This window comes from Mobula hypostoma, chromosome 10 (genome assembly GCF_963921235.1).
Source record: "Mobula hypostoma chromosome 10, sMobHyp1.1, whole genome shotgun sequence".
NCBI lineage: Eukaryota > Metazoa > Chordata > Chondrichthyes > Myliobatiformes > Myliobatidae > Mobula > Mobula hypostoma.
In genome coordinates this window covers 3,351,648-3,375,542 of record NC_086106.1, presented here as the reverse complement: position 1 = coordinate 3,375,542, position 23,895 = coordinate 3,351,648, and the positions used below count along the sequence as shown (strand labels likewise).

Sequence of the window (23,895 nt, the reverse complement as noted above, 5' to 3'; positions counted from 1 at the left end):
AGACTAGTTGTTCACAAATCGTACCTTCTGTTAACATACTTTCTGGTCACACTGGAAGTCTGTAACTGATATGGCTAGTCAAAACAGACCAGACAGATGTAGCCTGAGATTGCAGCCTGGGCTGAATTGAATAATCTTAGCCACGATAGGCACAAATACTCCATAATTTAAAAAAGTACCCATTTGGTTAGAAAACTGCAAGTCAGTATTGGAATGAGGGGGTGTAACATTTCAATGTTCTGATGTAAGCACTTTAGGGCCCCTTATCTACAAAAGGATATCCTGGCACTGGAGAGGGTCCAGAGGAGGTTCATGAGAATGATCCCAGGGATGAAAGAGTTAATGTGTGAGGACTGCTGGCTCTGGGCCTGTATTTGCTGGAGTTTAGAAGAACGAGGGGGATCTCATTGAAACATATCAGATATTGAAAGGTCTAGATAGAGTGGATGTGGAGAAGGTGTTTCCTATAGCGGGAGAGTCTAGGACCAGAGGGTGCAGCCTCAGAATAGAGGGACAACCAATTAGAACAAAGTTGAGGAGGTATTTCTTTAGCCAGAGGGTGGTGAATCTGTGGAGTTCATTACCAGAGACGGTAATGGAGTCCAAATCATTGGTTTAATAACATGGAGGTTGATAGGTCCTTGATTAGTAAAAACATCAAGTGTTATGGGGAAAAGGCAGGGGAATGAGATTGAGAGGGATAATAAATCAGCCATAATCAAATGGCAGAGCAGATTCGATGGGCCAAATGGCCTAATTCTTCTCCTACGTCTTATGGTCTTTTGGCCTGTGGACAACCATTGAGAATATAATAAAATTTCCCATATACTTCACAGAAATATTATTTTGCCAAAATTTGATACACAAGCAGTTCTGCAGATGCTGGAAATCTTGAACCACACACACAAAATGCTGGAGCAATTCAGCGGGTTAAGTAGCATCAGTGGAAGAGAATGAACCATCGACGTTTTGGTCGAAGAGTCCTGATGAGGGGGTTTTCGGCCCAAAAAGTTGACTGCTAATTTCCCTCTTAAGAACCTGCCCGACCCACTGAGTTCCTCAGCATTTTGTGTGTGTTAAACAAAAATTAGTGTTTTGCTTTCTATGATAATTAACAAAAGCTTGAGGATAGAGGAGAATGTATTTTAAAAAAGCAAATAATGTTCAAGGTTTAGAGAAGTTTAGCAAAGCAGTTGCAGATTTTAGCGCACAGACTGCTGATAGCATCACCATCAATGATGGACCAATTAAAATTAATGATGTTTAACAGTCCAGAATTAAAGTAGTGCAGCAACTTAAGGCCTGAAGGGTTGGAGTGGTGGTGGTTGCCCATTGTGTCTGACAATGACAGAAAACTTGTGAGGGAAAGTTCTTAAAGTGGAAAAGCCGTTGCACTGGGGCAGTTCCACTCTCTCAACTTCAGAAGTCCGGGTCCAGTGGTATGAACAAGTGTCACAAACTGGGGTCTTCCTTGGTTGCAGTGGATGACCGTGACATCTTCTGTGCCTCGTCATGCCCTTCGCTCTCCATGGAGCGTTACAGAACCACTTTCCTGGCCGTTGGATCTCACCGTAGATATCATTCACCCAGTTCACCAGAGCCACCTTTGCCTGCTAAGAAAGGCATGTCCCTATCTCACCTGGTTTAGCACACCTGTCGAAGTGGTCGAAAGGCACGGCCGCTGTCGCACGCAAACAGCTACTTGGAGCCACAGGTGAGAGCTGAGTGTCCAGTGTGACCCAAAGGTGAGTGAGCTGGCCCAGCCTAGACACAACAAGCCCCTTCACCAGAGGTGCTACCCCTCCTGGAAACCTCGTACATCACAGAGAAAGGCAAAGATGAGACCCTACAGTGATTTGAAAATGAGGATGAAAATATTCAACTTGAACAACCAATATAGGCCTGCAAGCAGGTGATGATTTTGGGGTACAGGTGAGCTACTGTGACTTCACAGTATTAAATCAATCAGTATCTTTAATTGAAAAGATAGATAGAGTTAATGTCCATCTGCCAAGAACGAAATTTCCCAGTGGCTAAACATTATAATTCTAGTTCCCATTCCCGTGCTGACATGTCAGACCATGGCCTCCTCTTGTGACAAGTTGAGGCCACCTTCAAGGTGGAGAAACAACACCTTATGTTCCAATCACAAACAAGAGAAAATCTGCAGATGCTGGAAGTCCAAGCAACGTACACAGAATGCTGGAGGAACTCAGCAGACAGACAACATCTATGGAAAAGAGTACAGCCGACGTTTCGGGCTGAGACTCTTCAGCTGTCTTGCCTGAAATGTCGACTGTACTCTTTTCTATAGATGCTGCCTGGCCTGCTGAGTTCCTCCAGCATTTTGTGTGTGTTACCTTATATTCCATCTGGGTAACCTCCAACCTGATGGTATGAATATCGAGTTCTCCTTCTGGTAAACAGATTTCCCACCTCCCCTCTTCTATTCTCCTCTTTGGCCTCTCACCTCTACCCACATACCTATCACTTCACTCTGAGTCCCTTCCCTTTCTCCTATAGTCAACTCTCCTCTCCTATCAGATTCCTTCCTGTCCAGCCCTTGACCTTTCCCACCCACCTGGTTTCACCTATCACCTTTTAGCTACCCCATTCTCCTCCCATCAGCTTCTTATTCTGGATTTTTCCCCCTCCCTTCTCAGTCCTGATGAAGGGTCTCAGCCTGAAACGTCAACTGTTTATTCATTTCCATAGATGCTGCCTGACCTGCTGAGTTCCTCCAGTGTTTTATGTGTGTTGCTTTAGAGTTAATGTTTGCTTGTTACCTTGGACATGAAGGGCTGGCTGGTGGGTCATATAAGCTGGAATCATGACTGAAATCCGTCTTCCTCTCATCGTTTTCAGAACAGTATTTTGTGCCAATACATATCTCATGTTTCCCTGTACAAGTGACAGAAAAACTCAAATGACTTCTCATTCACATATCTTTCATAAAAAAAACAAATTTAAATGCCATAATAGCAAAATATTGCACCCATTCAAACTCTGTAAGTTTGCTCAAACACCAAGGAAGGGAATAGTTAATCAATATGCCATCTGTTCAGCATGAGCAAATAAAAAAGGGTCATTTAGAAGGCATATAGTGTGTTAGCCTTCATTAGTTAACAGATTGAGTTCAAGACATTCATGAGGTAATGTTACAGCTCTTTAAAGCTATAGTTACACCACACTTGGAACTATTGTGTTCAGTTCTGCTTTGGTTGTCTCATCATAAACGTGGAAGCTTTAAAAGGGGCGCAGAGGAGATTTACCAGGATGCTGCCTGGATTAGACAGCATGATTGAGCGAGTGAGGGCTTTTTCCCTTTAGTGAGAAGGAGGATGAGAGGTAACATGTTGAAGGTGTACATAATAAGAACCAAACTTTTCCCCAGGGCAGAAATGGTTAATACGAGGGGACATAGATGGTGCCAGACAACAACTTCACAGTCCATCTGCGAAGCAGTTTAAATTCTGCTCACTAATTCCTCTTCTTTCCTTTTCAAGGTGGCTAGGGTCCTGTTGGAGTCTGTGATCTACATCTGCGTTCAAACTGCGGTTCTTCACCGAAGTCGGTGCCCACTTTTGCAGCTTGCCGAGTGGCTGTTTTTGATTATCTCCAGGAGTGGCCCGTAAGACGTGTGCCTTTGGGGTGCAGCCTTGTGTGGCTTTGCGGACCCGATTCCACACCGGTGTCACCAACTGAAGCGTCACGGGAGATCGGCGCATCGAGGTAGCGGTGTGGCTGTCAGAGGCCTCCCGGCTCGTGATCACTCTCTCCCTCTCTCTTGACGATGAGAGAGTTTGCTGCCAATTCTCGAGTCAGGGAACTCAGAATAAGAGTGACACTGTAGACTGTAACAGCAAAACAGTGAGCTGTTGGTCTTCCCTCTCATTGTGGCAGGAGTGATACCTCTGTCTCCCTCAGTGACAGAGAGAGAGAGAGAGAGCCTGTGGGATATTGAACTGTTAGATGAACAGTGGTTTTTGATTGGCTCTAAATCATGGCCTCTTCGGGGGCTTTGCTTTGGCTCGTATGGTGGGTGAGCGTTGGGGTTCTAAGCTTTTCCTGTCATTCATTGTTTGGGGATTTTCTTCTGTTTCGCAGATGTCTGTGGAGAGCAAGAATTTCAGGTTATGTTCTGTCTACGTTTTCTGATATTAAATGGAACCACTGAACAACTTTAAGGTGACTGGAGGAAAGGGGGAGTGTGAGAGGCAGGTATTTTTACACAGAGAGTGCTGAATGTGTGGAAAGTGCTGTCAAGTGGTAGAGGCAGATAAATTAGGGACATTTAAGAGACTCTTGGATCAGTACATGGGTGAAAGAAAAATGGAGGGCTTTGCGGGAGGGTTAACTGATCTTTGAGTAGGTTAAAGGATTAGCACAACATCGTGGGCCGAAGGGCCTGTGAAGTGCTGTATGGTTCTATGTTCTAATCTCAGTATGATTTTTAGTATCCGTTTGAACAAATAGATTTGAACATTTGAAAACATGGTTCATTGGTTTAGCAACACCAAGATTTTGAATATCCTTCCTAACACCTCTTTGCCTCTCTTTCCTCCTTAAGATCTCTGAATTTAACTGAATTTTTGGTCATTTTCTCCAATACCTCTTAATGCAGCTCAGAATCAAATTTTGTTCCATTGTACTCCTGTGCAGCCACTTGCTATTAAAAAGTTGACATAAAAGTTTCACCTGAAAAGACATTTCAAACAATGCAATGCAGTCTTGCGCACTGCATCTGAAATTCATTAAAGATTCCAGGTCCTGCAACAAGGCTTCAGCATAGAACTTCCCCACTCAGATTAGCATCAACTAGCAGATGAGAACAGTTGTCATAATAATATTTTACTGAAGAGAATATGCAAAGGAACAGGAGATGGCACAGAGGCATAGCTAATGGAGCCACTGCCTCACAGCTCCCGATTTCAATCCTGACCTCTGGTGCTGTGTAGAGTTTGTACCGTCTCTCTGTGCCCACAAGGACTTCCACTCGGAACTCCAGTCTTCTTCCACATCCCAAAGACGTGCAGGCTGGTAGATAAATTGGTCATGAGCATGTCAGGGAGTGGTAGAATCTGGAGGGAGCTGACAGGAATGTGGGAAGAATAAAGTGTGATTAGCATCAGACCAGTGGGGATGATGAGGACTTGGTGGGCCAAAGACCTGTTTACAATGTCTCTATGACTGTAAGCTCAAGAAGCAAGAGTAGAATTTCATGTATCAAAGGAAGTCATAAAGGATCTAGTCCTGGAGTTCCCAACTTTTCTTTATGCTGTGGACCTCTACCATTAACTGAGGGGTCCATGGACACCAGATTGGGAACCTTGATCTAAAGGAATATTGAACAAGATTCAAACTTTAAATATTGGGGGGCTTTGTTCCACAATCACAGTGGTTTTCAAAAATTAATCAGAGTTGTACATACCAGAAAGGGGCCCTTTGGCCCATCATATTGGTGCTGATCATATTTTTGCATTAGTCATATTTACCCACATTAGGATGGTTTCGTGGAGGAATTATTTTGCTACACACACACACACACACACACACACACACACACACTTCTTGTTACATGTCTCTGCTGCATCTGTTCCCAAGATAAGGCTTTCCTCTCTAGAACATCAGAGATGTTCTCTTTCTTCAAACACTTGGGTTTCCCTTCCTCTACCATTGATGTGCCCCTCACCCACATCTCCTCCGTTCCCAGACATCATTAATCACCCCATCTTCCCGCTGTCTTAACAGGGATAGAGTTCCTCATATCTTTACCTCCCACCCCATGAGCCTCCACATCCAGCATATCATTCTGTGCAAATTCTGTCATCTTCAATGGGATCCTATCACTAAACATCCCCCCTCTCTCTACAATTCCCTTGTCCATGTGTCATTCCCTACTATTCTTCCTCCTGGCACTTACCCTGCAAGCAGAAGAAGTGCTACACCTGCCCATACAAGTCCTCTCTCACCTCTGTTCAGGGCCCCAAACAGTCCCTCCAGGCGAGGCAACACTTCACCTGCAAATCTGTTGGGGTTGTCTATTGTATCTGGTGCCTGTTGCAGCCTCCTCTACATTGAAGAGACCCATCGTAAATTGGGGGACAGCTTTGTTGAGCACCTTCATTCCATCTGCATTAAGCAGGGTTTTCCGATGGCCAACCATTTTAATTCCAATCCCTATTCCCATTCCAACATTTTGGTGCATGGGCACAATATTGCCACAATAAGGACACTCTCAGGTTGGAAGAGCAACACCTTACAACCATCTGGGTAGCCTCCAGCCTGATGGCACGAACATCAATTTCTCTAACTTCCAGTAATTTCTCCTCCCCCTTTGCTCTTTTTCCATTCACCATTCTAGCTTCCCTTTTACCTCTCCTCTTCTCACCTGCCAGTCACCTCCCGAGCCCTCTCCTCCTTCCCATTCTCCCATGTTCCACTCTCTCTCCTATCAGACTCCTTCTTCAGCCCTTTACCCTTTCCACCTATCACTTCTCAACTTCTCACTTCAACCCCTCACTTCCCCACTCACCTTGTAGCTTGCCCTCCTTCCCCTCCCTCACCTTCTTATTCTGCCCTCTTCCTCCTTCCTTTCCAGTCCTGATGAAGGGTCTAGCCCGAAATAAGGACTGTTTATTCATTTCCATAGATTCTGCCTGACCTGCTGAGTTCCTCCAGCATTTTGTAAGTGTTCCTCTGGATTTGCAGTATCTGTGCTTAGGAATTATCTTGCTTCTTTTGGGAGATATTGCTACAGCTTTGGTCACTCTCCTGACTCGTTCGTTCATTATGTGCCATGTTGTATGATGTGGGCGATATGGTCTTTCCACAACTATGATTGTTCTTGGCTAATTTTTCAACAGAAGTGGTTTCCCATTGCCTTCTTCTGAGCAGTGATCTTACAAGATGGATGAATCCAGCTACTATCAATACTCCTTGGAGATTGTCTGCCTGGACAACAAGGACTTGTGATATGCACCAGTGCTACACCTTACCCAAGGGTGCCCTGCAAGCTAGCGGAGGGAAGGAGTGCCTTACACCTTCTTTAGTAGAGATGTATCTCCACCCCACTACTCCTGACAACCTCTTTAAAATGTACAGTGTTTGGCTTGATCATTGCCGCTTCACCTTTCAGGATATCAGACCGTGTCTCCTGGCCCATTTCCAAATCATACACAGTGGATGCAACAGATCATTCTCCGTCCCTTGTTTTCTCCTGTTGTGAATCACCTCGATGAAACTTCACGGTATGCAGAATAGCTTTCGAGACTGTCAACAGAACAAAAGTTGCTGCATTTTGAAGAAACGTTTCAACATGAGCAACAGTGTGAAAACACTGGAGGAACTTAGCAGGTCAGGCAGCATCATGGAAGAGAACAAACACTCAACACTCCAGAACAGGACCTTTCATCAGAACCGGAAAGGAAGGGGGAAGAAACTAGAAGAGGAGAAGGGATATTCCAATTTAATTACTGAAACATCGATTATTTCATGAATTCAATATGTCACTACAAACAGTGACCAGAAACTTCTCCCACTGAGGCTGAAAACTCTTTCAAGTAGTTACCCAAGTTGCTGAGGCTGAAACTTTCGAGATCTCCTGAATCCACCACCTCCAACAAAGTAAGGTACAAAGTGCAGCCCTGGGGGTCGTCTGTGTTGTCCTGTGAACAGGAGCTGGACGACGTAGTATCTAACAACGTTCCTTGCCACATCAGGTTGTCCTCATGCTGAAACTCTGATTGCAGATAGGTCTCATGGGCTGGCTCACTGTTAAGGTAGCAGCGTGATTTCAGCATCTGTCGCCATTCTGTGGTAAGAGGAAGATGTGAGCTGACATACAACTGATAAAGTGAAATCAAATGTATTGTGTTTCTCTCAATGGTCCAGTCAAGGATACTTGTGTGCACAAGAATAAGGTTCTGCTTTCTGATTCAGCCACCTTGAGACGAGTGGAGTCAGTTTAATCTTTTGATCACAACATTTGGTGAACTGAGAGAGGTACTTTATTTACATTGTATAGGGAAACTTTACTTTCTACCTACCCAAGGGGTGTTTTACGGGGAGAAAACTTTGGTCTGTTTCTCACCCATCCAGTAACTTCCCAGGAGTATTTTGTTAAATTGAGGGAGCTTATTTTGTTAACATTGATAGGAGGGATATGGTAACATAGTGGTTAGCGCAGTCGCTTTACAACGCTAGTGATCACAGATCCAGGTTCAATTCCCACCACTTCCTTGAGGAGTTTGTATATTCTCCCTGTGACAACGTGAGTTTCCTCTGGGTGCTCCGATTTCCTCCTGCATTCCAAAGATGTACAGTTAGGGTTAGTGCATCATGGGCATGCTATGTTGGTGCTGGAAACACAGCGACACTTGTGGTCAGTCCCCAGTATAATCCTCGGACCTGTGTTGGTCATTGATGCCAACGAAGTATTTCACATGTATGTTCTGAGGTAGATATGACAAATAAACTAATCTTTTAAACCTTTCCTTTTAATCTTGTCTTTTTCTTGTCTGTCGTGTATTTGGTGATAGAGGAACATGAAGATTTATTCTTTAAGTAACCTTAACTGTCTTGCCTGGGAATGTTTGGTGGAATAATGCAAAGGAGCTTTCTTCTGTATCTAAACCTGTGTTCTCTCAGTGTGTGATAGCACAGTGCAGATGGAAATTTATTCTTTATCTGATCTTTGCAGTATATGTCCTAGAAGTACTACAACACCACTGTTGTAGGCTGAATCAAAAGTGGTAATGAATCAGCATGTAGAAGGGAGATTGAAAATTCGACTGAGTGCTGCATAACAACAACATCTCACTCTGTGTAGGCAAGACCAAGGAGCTGATTATTGATTTCAGGAGAAGGAAACCAGAGGTTTATGGAGAGTGCACATCAGAGAACCAGAGGTGGAGAGGATCAGCAATTTCAAATTCCTCGGTGTTATCACTTTGGAAGATCTGTCCCTGACCCAGTACATAAGTGCCATTACCAAGAAGGCACAGCGGTGCCTCTACTTCCTTAGAAGTTTGGGAAGATTTGGCATGACATCTAAAACTTTGACAGATTTCTATAAATGTGTGGTGGACGGTATATTGACTGGCCTGCATTACAGCCTGGTATGGAAACGCCAATGCCTTTGAACGGAAACTCCTACAAAAAGTAGTGGCTACGACCCAGTCCATCATGGGTAAAGTCCTTCCCAGCACTGACCACATCTACACAAAATGTTGTCATAGGAAAACAACATCCATTATCAGAGACCTCCAGCACCCAGTACATGCTCTCTTCTCGCTGCTGCCATCAGGAAGAAGAAACAGGAGCCTCAGGACCCACACTGTCACGTTCAGGAACAGTTATAACCCCCCAACCATCAGCCCCTTGAACCTAAGGGGATAACTTCACTCAACTTCACCCATCATTGAAATGTTGCCATGACCTACGGACTTTCACTTTCAAGGACTCTTCATCTCATGTTCTCTGTATTTAATGCTCATTTATTTATTATTATTTCTTTTTAAATGAAACCCCTTTTTACTGGGCATCTCTAGAAACACAGCTGGTTAGCCCTTCGCTAACAAGCCGATGGACTCAGTGGTGAGAAAACCACTTTTCTCAAACTCCGCTTGTCTAGGGTTGATATGACTCGGGTCCCACTAGACTGGGAGAGCAGAAACCACCCACACCCCAATTTGAGCGAATACTGTGTAAATGCTGCTCACACGCAATTACCCTTGAGGAAGAAATAACAGATTGTACACGGAATACAATTATAAGAAATGTGTATTTATAAATATCAGCTTATTCAAATAGTTGTTAAAGAAGAAAGGGAAAAAAAGGGCCCATTATAACCAAAACAGTCAAATGTGCACAGAGTTGGAGCTCAAATCTTCCAAAAGCTGGAGGTGTCCTTTACTCATGGCACCAACTCCTATTCACCGATTACCAACAGAACTTTCCATCTTTGACTCCATCGAATCGCGCATTCCGGGTGGACCAAATCCTACCGCCAGTTTCAATCTTCTTTTTCCATCTCCCGCCGAAAAAGAGCCTTTACCCCTTTAGTGTCCATCACAAAACCTCTTCGCACAGCTTCCTCTAGAATCTCCACCTTCCTGATTGGCAAACCCAACATTCCAAAGCTGAACATCACAATCCCTTATCGTTAATGGTAATCCAAACACTACTAGCAGAACACACTGCTTCTACAGAAAACTGTTAAATGAAATACCCTACAGCATTAGCAGCAAGATCTTAACCAGAGTGTTACACTCCCCGCCCACCAAAAATAGTCACAACCTCATGGCTTTGAAATTTACTAACCCATCATTAATAACACAGTTTTAAAAGGAATTTTGTGACATCAGGACCTCTAATCCCTTTGTAAATGGTAGTGATATATCTCTCTAGGGGGATAGAAGACACAACACTCTGTTCCCGTGTATTATAGGCCAGCCTAGCTGGGTGGTTTCCTGGCCCTTTTGAGACTTCCTTATCCCATCTTCAGCTTCAAGCACTCTTTGGGATCTTCCTGTCTCCCTCTGTCCATTACTCGTGCTTTCCGGCGACTCAGATTTCCCATCACTTGACTGCACTCAGCTGCATCCCCAATTACATTGGAGCCCAGCTTCCCTTCATCGTCTAGCATCGAGTCTGCCTGTCTACTGCAAGTCCCCCCGCTACCTCTGAGTCAGCAAGGGGAGGTTTCAGGAATTTCATCGTCATATGAAAGGTGTATTTATGAATATCAACTTTATCAAACAGTTGTTAAAGAAGGAAGGGCCCAATATAATTAAAACAGTCAAGTGTGCACAAAGTTAGAGCTCAAATCTTCCAAAAGCTGGAGGTGCCCTTGTACTCATGGTGCCAACTCCTATTCACTGATTACCAAAAGAACTTTCCATCTTTGTTCCATTGAATTGCGCATTCCAATTGGATCGAATCCTACCGCCAGTTCTCTTGATCTTCTTCCATCTCCATCTCCCACCAAAAAGAGGCTCGACCCCTTTAGCGTCCATCACAAAACCTCTTCGCCCAGCTTTCTATAGAACCTTCTCCCAATTCCACCATCCTGAATGGCTGACCCGACATTCCAAAGCTGAACATCATAACCTCTCATCTTTAACGGTAACCCAAACACTACCAGCAGAACACACTGCTTTTACAGAAAACTATTAAGTGAAATGCCCCACAGCATTAGCAGCAAAAGCTTAACCAGGGCGTTACATAAATATGCACAGTTTATTGTCTTTTACACACAAGACGAATGCCCGAGTTGGTGCGGTCTTTCACTGATTCTGTTATGGTTATTATTCTATGGATTTCCTGAGTGTGCTTGCAAGACAAGGAATCTCAGGGTTGTATATGGTGACATATATGTACCCAGATAATAAATTTACTTTGAACTTTCCCGAGTATTGATGAGAAAATGCAGAGATACCATAAACCTATGTCTATTTTGAGTGTGTGATATGTTACTGGGTGGAACAAAAAACGAAACCTGCACGGTACAACAGGAGCATCTGACATATTGATAAGCAGAGTTTATGATCTGGAACAGATATGCCAGCAGATTAAAACAATAGGGTTGCTGCCATGGGGAACTTCAAGTTCCCTAATATGAACTGAGACCTTCTGAAAGCAAGAGGTTTAAATGAGACAGATTTGTTCAGTTTCTTAAATCAATATATAGATAGTCCAACACGGGAGGAGCAACACTGGACTAGATATTGAGTAGTGAGCCTGGCCAAATGACAAAACTTTCAGTAAATGAACAGTTAGGGAATGGTGACCACAACTCCCTAAGTTTTAAGCTAGCTATAGATAAACATAAGTATGGACCTTGGGGGAGAGTATTAAATTGGAACAGAATAAATTATACAACAACTCAGGAGAGTTAATTGAGAACAACTGTTCTGGGGCAAGTCCACATCTGACATGTGGAAGGTTTTAAGACCATCTGTACAGAATACAGGACAGGTATGTTCCAGTAAGAATGAAGGACGAGGATAACCATGGATGGCAAACAAAGTTGATGAATTTTGTCAAGCGAAAAAGGAAAAGTATGTAAAGCTTAGGAAGCTAGAATCAAACCAGCCATTGAAGATTATAAAGAAGCCAGAAAAGAACTCAAGAAGGGAATTAGGAAAGTCAGGAGGGGCCATGAAAAGCCCTTGACAATGGGATTAAAGAGAATCCTAAAACATTCCATACATACATCAAGAGCAAGACAATAACTAAGGAGAGGGTGGGACCACTCAAGGATAAAGGGGGAACATTTGCGTGGTTGCGGAAGATGCAAGTGAGGTCCTGGATGAGTACTTTACATCAGTATTTACCAAGAAGAAGGACTTGGAGGATAGAATGATCAATGCTGAGAGTATCAATATGCTAGGGCATTTCGAGGTAGAGAAGGTAGTAATGGGTCTCTTAAAGACCATTAAGGTGGATAAGTCCCCAGGGCTTGATGAGATAGACCCCAAGTTATTGAGAAAGGCAAGAGATGAGATTGCTGGGGCTTTGACTAATATCTTCATGTCCTCTCCAGCCACAGGTGGGGTCCCAGAGGACTGGCGAGTAGCTAATATTTTCAATTATTCAAGAAGGGAACAAGGATAATCCTGAAAACTATAGACTGGTGAATCTTACATCAGTAGTAGGGAAGTTACTGGAGAGAATTCTTAGGGTTAGGGGTTATAAGCATCTGGACAACCATGACCTAATTAGAGGGAGCCAGCATAGCTTTGTGTGGGGCAAGGTGTGTCTTACTAATACGAGCGAGTTCTTTTGAAGAGATGATGACGGTGACTGATGAACGTAACTGAGGACATTGTTTACATGGATTTTAGTAAGACGTCTGACACGGTCCCTCATGGGAGGCTCATCCGGAAGATTGAGATGCATGGGATTCATGGTGAACTGGCCATTTGGATCCAGAACTGGCTTGTCCATAGGAGTAAGAGGGTAGTGGACGAAGGGACTTATTGTAGCTGGAGGTCTGTGATTAGTGGTGTTCTGCAGAGATCTATACTGGGACTGCTGGTGTTTGTGATGTATATAAATGATCTGGATAAAAATGTAGATGGGTGTATTAGTAAGTTTGCAGATGATACGAAGGTCATTGGTGTGGATGGCATAGAAAAATGACAAAGAGTACAACGGGATGTAGATAAGTTGCAGATATGGGCATAAAATTGGCAGATAAAGTTAACCGGGCCAATGTGAAGCACTGCACCTTGGTGAGTCAAATGCGAAGCAATAGTACACTGTTAAGAGCAAGATCTTTAACAATGTTGATGATTGATGAGCAGAGGGATCTTGGGGTCTGAGTTCATTGCTCCCTGAAAGTGGCTACAGATTGACAGGGTGGTTAAGAAGCCATATAGCAAGCTTGATTTTATTAGTCGAGGCACTGAGTTCAAAAGTCAGGATGTTGCAGTTTTATTAAACCCTAGTTAAGCTGAATCTGGAGTATTACATACAGTTCTTTTTGCCCCATTATAGGAAGGATGACGAGGCTTGGGATACAGTGCAGAAGAGGTTTATCAAGATGTTGTCTGGATTAGAGGGCATGTACTACAACAAGAGGTTGGGCAGACTTAGATAGTTTTCTCTGGAGCAGCGGAGGCTGAGGGGAGATCTGATGGGGGTTTATAAGATTATGAGAGGCATAGATAGAGCAGGCAGACAATATCTTTTTTCCAAAATTGAAACGTCTAATACTAGAGGGCATGCATTTAGGGTGAAGGGGGTAATTTCAAAGGAAAAGCGAAGGGTAAATTTTTTTACACAGAGAGTGATGAGTGCCTGGAATGCATTGCCTGGAGTGGTGGGAGAGGCAGAAACATTACAGACTTTTAACAGACCTTTAAATAAGCATATGAATATGAGAAAAATGAAAAGCTATGGATATTGTGGAGGCCAAAAAGATTATTTTAATTAACCATATGACGACTAATTTAATTGGTTTGGCACAATATTGCGGGCTGAAAAGCCTATTCCTGTTCTGTAGCATTCTATGTTCTATAACACAGTGGTCCCCAACCACCGGGCCGCGGACCGGTACCGGGCCGCAAAGCATATGCTACCGGGCCGCGAGGAAATGATATAAGTCAGCTGCACCTTTTCGTCATTCCCTGTCACGCACTGTTGAACTTGAACATAGGGTTGCCAACTGTCCCGTATTTGCTGGGACATCCCGTATATTGGGCTAAATTGGTTTGTCCTGTATTTCCCCCACTAAGGTAGAGCGTTCCTATGAAACCTTTCGTGCCGAAATGGCGTGAAGTGAAGAAGCAATTACCATTAATTTATATGGGAAAAATCTTTGAGCGTTCCCAGACTCAAAAAATAACCTAACAAATAACACATAAAACCGAAAATAAATAACATATAGTAAAAGCAGGAATTATATGATAAGTACACAGCCTATATAAAGTGGAAATAATGTATGTAGAGTATAGTCGGGAAGATGAAGGCAAAAGCGATTTGTGGGGGTAAAAAAATCGGCACGTATGCGCATGCGCACATCACATGCTCAGTCACGTATGCGCACACAGGTGCCTGCGCAAGGCTTCATGGTCATGGTAATCTTTCCTGGGGTAAAGTGTCCCGGAATTTGACTGCTACTTTCGTCCCTTATTTGGGAGTGAGGAAGTTGGCAACCCTAACTGTGAAAGACATGTTGAGGTGAGTTTAACCCTACTTGAACACTCCCCACCCCACCCCCGGTCGGCCGGTCCGCAAGAATATTATCAATATTAAACCGGTCCGCGGTACAGAAAAGGTTGGGGACACCTGCAATAACAGATGAATCCATGTCCAGAATTCCATACCTGTTTTTTCCACCCACTTCTTTTTCCTAGATTTGGGACAGATATTCCTCAGCCTCATTTTCTTGAAGCTTGGAGATGAGGAAGGACTGCTTATCTCTTCTGTATTACTCTGAACAGCCTCCTCTGTACTCGTAGACTCCACTCTGTTTAAGCAGCATTCTAGGAAAGAAAAATTACCATGGCTATTAATGAAAGAAATGTTATATGAATAATTTCCTTCTACATCGTACCTTTAACATGCAAAAACATTACAAGCCGATTCAGTGCAAAAGCTATGTAACCAACTTTGACTGATATTGCAAATCAGAGTTGGCAAGGGAGAGGTGAAACAGCAAAATGACCTTGGAAGATCCTGAGGCTGTGAAAGGCTCAAGTTCACGTTTATTGGCATGGGCAAACATACCCAGGGCAGTACTAGCAGTGTGATCACTCAAGTCGAGTATGATGCTCTCCTAAGGGGTTATTCCCTTAATAGAGAATGCCAGTGTGCAACCTTGTTTAACATGGGGAGACAGCCACCACTCGGTCCTCGACACATCGGGGTCAGGGTCCAGTGGGATGGCATCCAAATGACTGGGGACCCTTGACTGCTGCAGCCTTTCTCCCGCCTCTCACTGCCATTGTTACGTGTCATCACCTTCTGCCAGCTCCACCACTAAGATCTTGGTTGGATCGCTCTTTATCTGGAATTTCCCCCCTTGACCACGGGTCAACCAGGCGCTACGTTCCAGACAGCATTGCTCTTGGGATCTCAGCAACTCACAAGCTTCCCCACTATGACAAGGTGATGTGATCATTCTTGAAGAAGGTTATAAATGGGATCCAGAGTATGAATGCCATGAAAATTAACCTTGCAGCAGGAGTACAGTCCATTATCATGAGAAAGATGTTACAATAAACTTAAATTAACATAAATTATACATAACACGTAACAAAATAAACATAATGACACAGATGCAAATATAAGACGAGGGAATGTTAGGGTATTTCCATGTCTGATGGCAGTGGGGAAAGAACTGTTATTGAACACTGAGGTGTGGGTCTTCAGGCTTCTGTATCTCCTGCCCGAGGGCAGCATCGAGAAGAGGGTAAAGCCTGGATGGTACAGTCCCTGATGATGGTTGTAAACTTCCTGAGACATCACCCCTTGTAGAGGTTGGAGAGGGTAGAGATAAAGGTATGGCTTATCATATGAGGAGCGTTTGATGGCTCTGGGCCTGTTACTCACTGGAACTCAGAAGAATGGGGGGGGGTTGAATCTTATTGAAACCTATCAAATGTTGAAAGGCCTCAATAGAGAGGATGTTTCCTATGGTGGGGGAGTCTAAGACAAGTGGACACAGCCTCAGAATAGAAGGATGTCCCTTTAGGACAGAGATGAGGGGGAATTTCCTTACCAGAGAGCGGCGAATCTGCGGAATTTGTTGCCACAGGTGGCTGTGGAGGCCAAGTCATTGCGGATAATTAAAGCAGAGGTTAATAGATTTTTTGATTGGTTAGGACATGTAGGGATACAGAGAGAAGGCAGGAGGTTGGGTTTGACAGGGAGATGATGAAATGGCGGAGCAGACTCAATGTGCCAAATAGCCTAATTCTGCTCCTATATCTTATGTCTTATGGTCTTATGTAGGGATGGTCAATATTTAAAAAGAATATATTGAAATGAGAAAAGTTCATCTGACCCATTCACAGCTCATTAATCCAAAAGGTTATGAATATTTTGAAAGTTATATCAGCAAAATTGTCTTGTCCATGAGTAGGGCTGCAGAGATCCATGTATTGTGGGCTTTGCTATCAATTCAAATATATCATCTGTATGTTTTTTATAAACACAAGAGATTATTTTCTATATTCTATGTTCTATGTTCTATTTTTGCAGATGCTGGACATCCAGAGTAACACAAAATGCTGGAGGAACTCCGCAGCTCAGGCAGCATCGATGGAAGGAAATAAAGTCGACATTTCAGGCCGAGTCCTAATGAAGGGTCTTGGCCTGAAATCTACTGTTTATTCTTCTCCATAGATGTTTCTCCAGCATTTTTTTTATGTTGCTCTGGTTGTTTTTTTAATTTTATTTTTCATTCTTCCATCAGAAAGGAGAGACCCCAGAGGCCAAACTTGGATTTTTAACACATTGGTACAAGAGATATTTCTATATCCTTCAAGCAGCATTTAAAGATGACAAAGAATGAACAATAAATTGTCCCTTAACTAAAATTACTCATAATGATCACACATTGCATCAGCAAGTCCCAAAACTCCCAAAAGTACCCTGGGATTCTCAGTTTCAGAATTTTATATCCCTTATTCAGGGATGTAAGGGGAACTTCTTCCTTCTGAGGGTGGGAGAGTATGGAACTGGCAGAAGTGGTGGATGCAGATATGATTTCAACATATGGATGGGAGAGGTATGAAGGTCTTGGTGAGGGTTGATGGCACTAGGTAGAATAACTGTTTCCCATGGCCCAGGTGGGCCAAAGGACCTTTGTCTGTGCCGTGGTGCTCTATGATCCTACTTATCAATGTGCTGTCAAGCGCAAGCCTGGGACAAGGGACTAACACTAGCCCACCATGCCAGGTACACATTAGATTCTGGTAACTTGCGGTCCGGTTGTAGAACGCATAGGTGGTTCTTCAACTAAGATTCGGCGTGCTCACCATTTTCATCTATCTCCACAGAATGGATCTTTAGCAGGGACTTAACATTGCTGATGTGCCTATTAAGAAATGCGATGTACAGCAAAACCTGGTTCAGAACCTCCTTCTGTAAAAGAAAAGAGAACTTACTTCTACCCATTCAACACCTCCACCCACTATCATATCCCAACACCACCACTTTATTTCTTGTCAGAGCCACCTTATCTACAGATACTCCTGTACCCAGCATCACTTTATGGACATTCAATCCATATGTATGTAAGATAATCTTATGTATTTACACTTATTGTGTTCTTTATGCTTATTGTGTTTTTATACTGCACTGGACCAGGAGTAATATTTTGTTTTCCTTTACACTTGTGTACTGAGGAACTACAATAGACAATTTTGAATCTTCAGACAACACTTCAGGATCTGTAAGAACTTTGAAATGCAGTTCACAGACAAATAAGTATTTCTGAAGTGCAGTTCCAATTGCAGAGCAGTCAAACACGCCGGCTAAATAGTAGTCATAGTCATAGCCATACTTTATTGATCCCGGGGGAAATTGGTTTTCATTACAGTTGCACCATAAATAATAAATAGTAATAGAACCATAAATAGTTAAATAGTAATATGTAAATTATGCCAGGAAATAAGTCCAGGATCAGCCTATTAGCTCAGGGTGTCTGACCCTCCAAGGGAGGAGTTGTAAAGTTTGATGGCCACAGGCAGGAATAACTTCCTATGACGCTCTGTGCTGCATCTCGGTGGAATGAGTCTCTGGCTGAATGGTCCACAAACAGCAATAATTTATGGCTAATGAATCTATACTCCCATCCCCACCCCACCCTCGGCAAGTGGCTGTCATTTCGATGGCCATGAGAGTGGACGAGGAGATGGGCCTGTAGCTTGAGTATGTGTTGACAACCCCACCTCTGAAGACACTGCAATGAAGTATACAATTGGTTGGCGGGAGATTCTGCAAGTCTCAATCAGTACAGCATAGCCCATAAGACCATAACACATAGGAGCCCATCAAGTCTGGTCATTCTGGATGGGGCTCATGAGTGGAGCCTCAGCATCGTTAAGTAACACTTCAACATTCTTGTGAAGCTTATCTGTTGGTTCTGGACTTAACTTACTACCTGACCAATGACAGGAGACCCAGAGGTGGGCTGCCCTGGATTTGTGTGTGTGTGTGTGTGTGTGTGTGTGTGTGTGTAAAAGGGGGGAGATGGGAAAGGGGTTTGTTGTTGCTTGTGTTGTTCTGCTGAAGATTGAGTGCACACTACTTCGGAATGTGTGGCGACACTTGCGGACTGCCCCTAGCACATCCTCAGGTGTGTTGATTGTTAATGCAAATGATGCATTTCACTCTATGTTTCGATGTACACATGATAAATAACTCTGAATCTGAATTCACATTTTGTTGAAAAGTGAATAAATTGGGTTTGTTTCCCCTGGAGTGCAGGTAACTCAACAGTGACCTAATAGTGATCTTGTGCCAAGATGGGGTCACCTTCAGGTGGAGGAGCAACACCTTATATGACATCTGAGTAGCCTCCAACCTGATGGCATGAACATCGATTTCTCCTTCTGATAAACAGATTCACCCCCCGCCTCCTCTATTCCTCACTCTGAACACTTACCCCTTCTTACCTGACTATTCCTTGCCCCTGGGTCCCCTCCTCCTCCATTTTCTCCTATGGTCCACTCTCCTCTCCTATGAGATTCCTTCTTCTCCAGCCCTCGACCATTCCCACTCACCTGCCTTCACCCACCATCTTCCAGTTAGCCTCCCTCCCTTCCTCCCCCACCTTTTTATTCCAGCATCTTCCCCCTTCCTTCTCAGTCTTGAAGAAGGGTCTCGGCCCGAAACGTTGACTGTTTATTCCCCTCCATGGGTGCTGCCTGACCTACAGAGTTCCTCCAGCATCTTGTGTGTGTTGCTTTGAATATTAAAATACTTGTTCTAAGATAAGAAGGTTTCAGGAGAGAGGTAGGAGGTTCAGAAGTGATCTGAGGAGATGTTTTTACACACAGAGGTGGCTGGAGGTGGAATGGGCACCCTGAAGAGTTGGTGACAACAATTACTCTTACAACACCTGAGAAACAATTCGACAGGCACAGAAGGCCACGGACCTAATGAGGGTAAATAGGAGTGGTGTAGATAAAGACACAATGGGTGGGCATAGTGGGTCAACAGACCTGCTTCTGTGTTGCACAACTCTATGAGTCTGTGGATGAAATGCCCTCACATCATGAGAATATCAATAAGGAGACAAGAGTTTCGCTTAATGTCTTGTTTGAAAGGTAGGACTTCCTAGCACCTCCAACTTTTTGAGCACTCAGTTATGTGGGCCGACTGCCAATTTCTCAGCATGGAACTTGAAGCCACGACCTTTAGACAAGAGAGGAGACAACTGGTGGAAGGGAAGTGGTGACTTCATGTAAGCTCAGTGGCCACTCTATTAGGTACACCTGCTCGTTAATGAAACACCCAGCGGAGGTTCTGAGAGAAAAAAATGTCTTGTTAGTGAGAGAGGTCAGAGAGGAATGGCCAGACTGGTTCAAGCTGACAGGAAGGCAACAGCAACTCGAATAGTCACGCGTTACAACAGTTGCATGCAGAAGAGTATCTCTGAATGCACAACACATCGAACTTTGAAGTGGATGGGCTACATCAGCAGAAGATCACGAACATACACTAATAAAGTGGCTACTGGGTGTACATACACAGTATTCAGCTGTAGTCCAACTAATATTGTACCAGTAGCTCAATGCTTTTATAGTCTATATCCCAGGGTGTGTAGGCTGGCCCCCCAAATGTCTTTATCAGCACTTAGCAATTCTTTAGTGTCATAGAGAACATAGAGCAATACAGCGCATGAACAGCCCCTTTGGGTCACAATATCTGTGCCTACCCTGATGGCAAATCAATCCGCTTGCAAACAGTTCAATGTTCTTCCACTCCCTGCATGTTCCTGCGTCTTTCCAAATGTCTCTTAAACCCCACTATCGTGTCCGTTTCCACTACCAAACCTGGGAGTCCATTCCAGGCATCCATCGTGGAAATCATTATCTTGATCACTCCAGTGATCTGCACTCCAGTCCAAACCCCATTGGTTAATTTTATCATTTACTTTTAAAGGTACCTCCTGCGCCTAATAAAGTGGGCATGAGTGTATTTAAAAGCTAAATACAGTCACTTTAGATAAATAAGTAACCAAGGTAGCAGTAAGACAGAAGTTAGAACTGGAAACACTGATTAAGCACAACATTTGATAAAGGAGGAAGACACAATTTGGGTGGAGATCAGCCCAATACAAACGGAAACTGACAACAGGATGTCCACCTATTTCCTAACTAAAGACAAATTCACTAAGTTCCTATTTATGTTTAATCTGATCAGCTGTGGGCAAATAAGCAGAAACAAAGAAGTCATAAGAAAGTGTGGTAATATCTTTGCATCCTCGTATTTGGCAACAGAGTGGAATTTTGACAAGTCTAAACTCAGTCCTATTTTGCTTTTAACCGTCATTCTAACTTAGGCATAACACAGCCAAATGTAGAGCATAAATACAAGAGGTTCTGCAGATGCTGGAAATGTTGAGCAACACACACACACACACACAAAATGCTGAAGGAACTCAGCAGGTTAGGTAGCATCACCTGATGGCATGAACATTGATGTCTTCAACATCTGGTAATTTCTCCATCTCTCATTCTCTCTTTTTTCATTCCTCATTCAAGTTATCCTCTCAATTCTTTCTCACCTGCCCATCATTCCCTCCTTCTTCCCATTCTTCCTCTCCTCTTCTTTCATACTTCTTCTTCAGCTCTTAACCTCTTCCACCTATCACCTCCCAGTTTCTGACTTCATCCCCCCCTCCCCAAAACATACTCACCATTCCCCTCACCTGGTCACCCACCAGCTTGTCCTCCTCTCCTGACCTTCTTATTCTGGCTTCTTCCCCCTTCCTTTCTAGTCTTGATGAAGGGTCTCGGTCCAAAACGTCAACTGTTTGTTTCCCTCCATAGCTGCTGCCTGACTTGCTGAGGTCTCCCAGGAGATGTAGAGCAAATGTTTTTCTTAACATTCCACTGCCCAGAAAAGCAGCATAACATTTGATGACATTTCTTAGTATTATCACTGAGTGAATTGCAACTCAGCATCAAAGTAGTACACCAATCTCAATCATATTGCCTATGTTCATTCATTATGTCCCATGTTGTATGACATTGGCAATCAGTTGCTTCAAGCATAGCTATACCCACTCATGAGGAAGCTTTCAGGAGAAAACCCTGAGGAAAATATGAAGCTGGAGTCTCTCGTTAAGTTCAATGTTGACTGGTGACGCCTGCAATGCCACTGGTGGCAAAATGTATTGGTATCTGCTGTTCCTTTGAATTTATCAGCTGCGTGGAGAGGGGAGCCAGTTCTCCATATTGTGCTGGCCCGGTTTACGTGTCGGCTTGTGAATCATGTAGACAGCTGGGACACAACATCTACGGTCGATCCCGACCAATCCTGATAAGTTAGGCATGTGGGCCGATGATTAACAACCAGCTTTCAATCAAGATAAATGCGAGATATTACACTGCAGTAGGACCTGTACTGTGAACGGTTGGGCCCCTGGGAAGTGTTATGGAGCAGCGTGCCTAGGAGCGCAAGTGCATAGTTCACTAAAAGCAGCATCACAGATAGACAAGGTAATGACATCTGGGTCTAACATGCTGGTCTTCATCAGTCAGGGCACTGCATATGCTGCAGTTACGTAAAAGGTAAGTGAGGCAGCACTTGGAGAATGTGCACAATTTTGGTTGTCCTGTAATAGGAAAGATGTTACTAAGGTATAAAAACTGTAGAAAAGATTTACCAGGATATTGCCTGGACCTGGTGGGGGGGCCTGAATTACATGGAGGGGTTGCGTAGCCTAGGATCTTAATCCCTGGAATGTAGAAGATTGAGAGGTGACCTGATAGAAGTATACAAGATCATGAGAAGTGTAGATAGGATGAAAGCACATAGCGTTTTTTTTGCCGGGAGAGGTTGCTAAAAGAAAGAGGGCATAGTTCGAGATTGGGGTGGTGAAAGATTCAAGAGAGACAGATATCAGGAGCAGCTTCTTCACATAGAGGATGGTGTGTATTTGGAATGAACTGCCAGAAATAGTGATTGAGGTGAGCAGAGATCTGGATTGACATCTAAGACTTTGACAAACCTCTATGTTAGTGTAGTTGAGAGTATATCATCTGGCTGCATTACAGCCTGATATGGAAACACCAATGCCTTTGAATGGAAAACCTTACAAAAAGTAGTGGATACAGCCCAGTCCATCAGGGGTAAAGCCCTCCCCACCATTGAGCACGTCTACATGAAAACTGTCACAGGAAAGCAGCATCCATCATCAGGAACTCCCACCACACAGGACATACTCTCCTGTCGCTGTTGCCATCAGGAAGAAGATACTAGAGCCTCAGAACCTACGCCACTAGATTCAGGAACAGTTACTACCCCTCATCCATCAGGCTCCTGAACCAAAGGTGATAACTTCACTCAACCTCACTTGCCCCATCATTGAAATGTCCCCATAATCAATGGACTCATTTTCAAGGACTCTTCACCTCACGTACAATATATACAGGCATCCGTTAGTCTCATGAGACAATGGATTTGCGCCTCAGAACGTTTCCAGGGTGCAGGCCTGGGCAAGGTGGTATGGAAGACCAGCAGTTGCCCATGCTGCAAATCTCCCCTCTCCATGACACCGATGTTGTCCAAGGGAGGGGCTTTAGGACCCATACAGCTTGGTACCGGTGTCGTCGCAGAGCAATGTGCCTTGCTCAAGGACACAACACGCTGCCTCAGCCAAGGCTCAAACTAGCGACCTTCAGATCACTAGACGAACGCCTTAACCACTTGGCCACGCGCCAACACAATATGTATTGCTTATTAAGTTTAAGGGAAACATGAGGGGGAACTTCTTCACTCAGAGGGCTGCGAGAGTGTAGAACGAGCTGCCAGCATAAGTGGTGCACACGAGTTCAATTTCAAGATTTAAGAGAAGTTTGGATAGGTATATGGATGGTAGGGGTATGGAGGGTTATGGTTCCAGTGCAGGTCAATGGGTGTAGGCAGCTTACATGGTTTTGGCATGGACTAGATGGGCCTGTTTCTGTGCTGTACTTCTCTAATAATTCTATGTATCAGTATTATTATTTCTTCTTTTTGTATTTGCACAGTTTGTTGTCTTCTGCACTCTGGTTGAATGCCAAGTTGGAGAGTCCTTCATTAATTCTGTTATGGTTAGTATTCTATAGATTTATTGAGTATGCCCACAAGAAAATGAATCTCAGGGTTGTACACAGTGGCATTTATGTACCTTGATAATAAATTTGCTTTGAACTTTGAACATTA

General features: G+C 43.7%; 1 protein-coding gene across 1 annotated transcript in view; it reads right to left on the bottom strand.

Moving 5' to 3' along the window:
• LOC134353215 (meiosis initiator protein-like) overlaps window positions 1-23,895 on the bottom strand; it is a 99,045-nt gene that overhangs the window by 61,153 nt on the left and 13,997 nt on the right. Inside the window, exons 4-7 of the mRNA XM_063061236.1 lie at window positions 17,493-17,598; window positions 14,835-14,993; window positions 7,571-7,813; window positions 2,787-2,901 (exon numbers count right to left, since the gene is read on the bottom strand). Of these exons, the coding sequence (XP_062917306.1) occupies window positions 2,787-2,901; window positions 7,571-7,813; window positions 14,835-14,993; window positions 17,493-17,598 (623 nt within the window). The remainder of the gene's footprint in view (window positions 1-2,786; window positions 2,902-7,570; window positions 7,814-14,834; window positions 14,994-17,492; window positions 17,599-23,895) is intronic.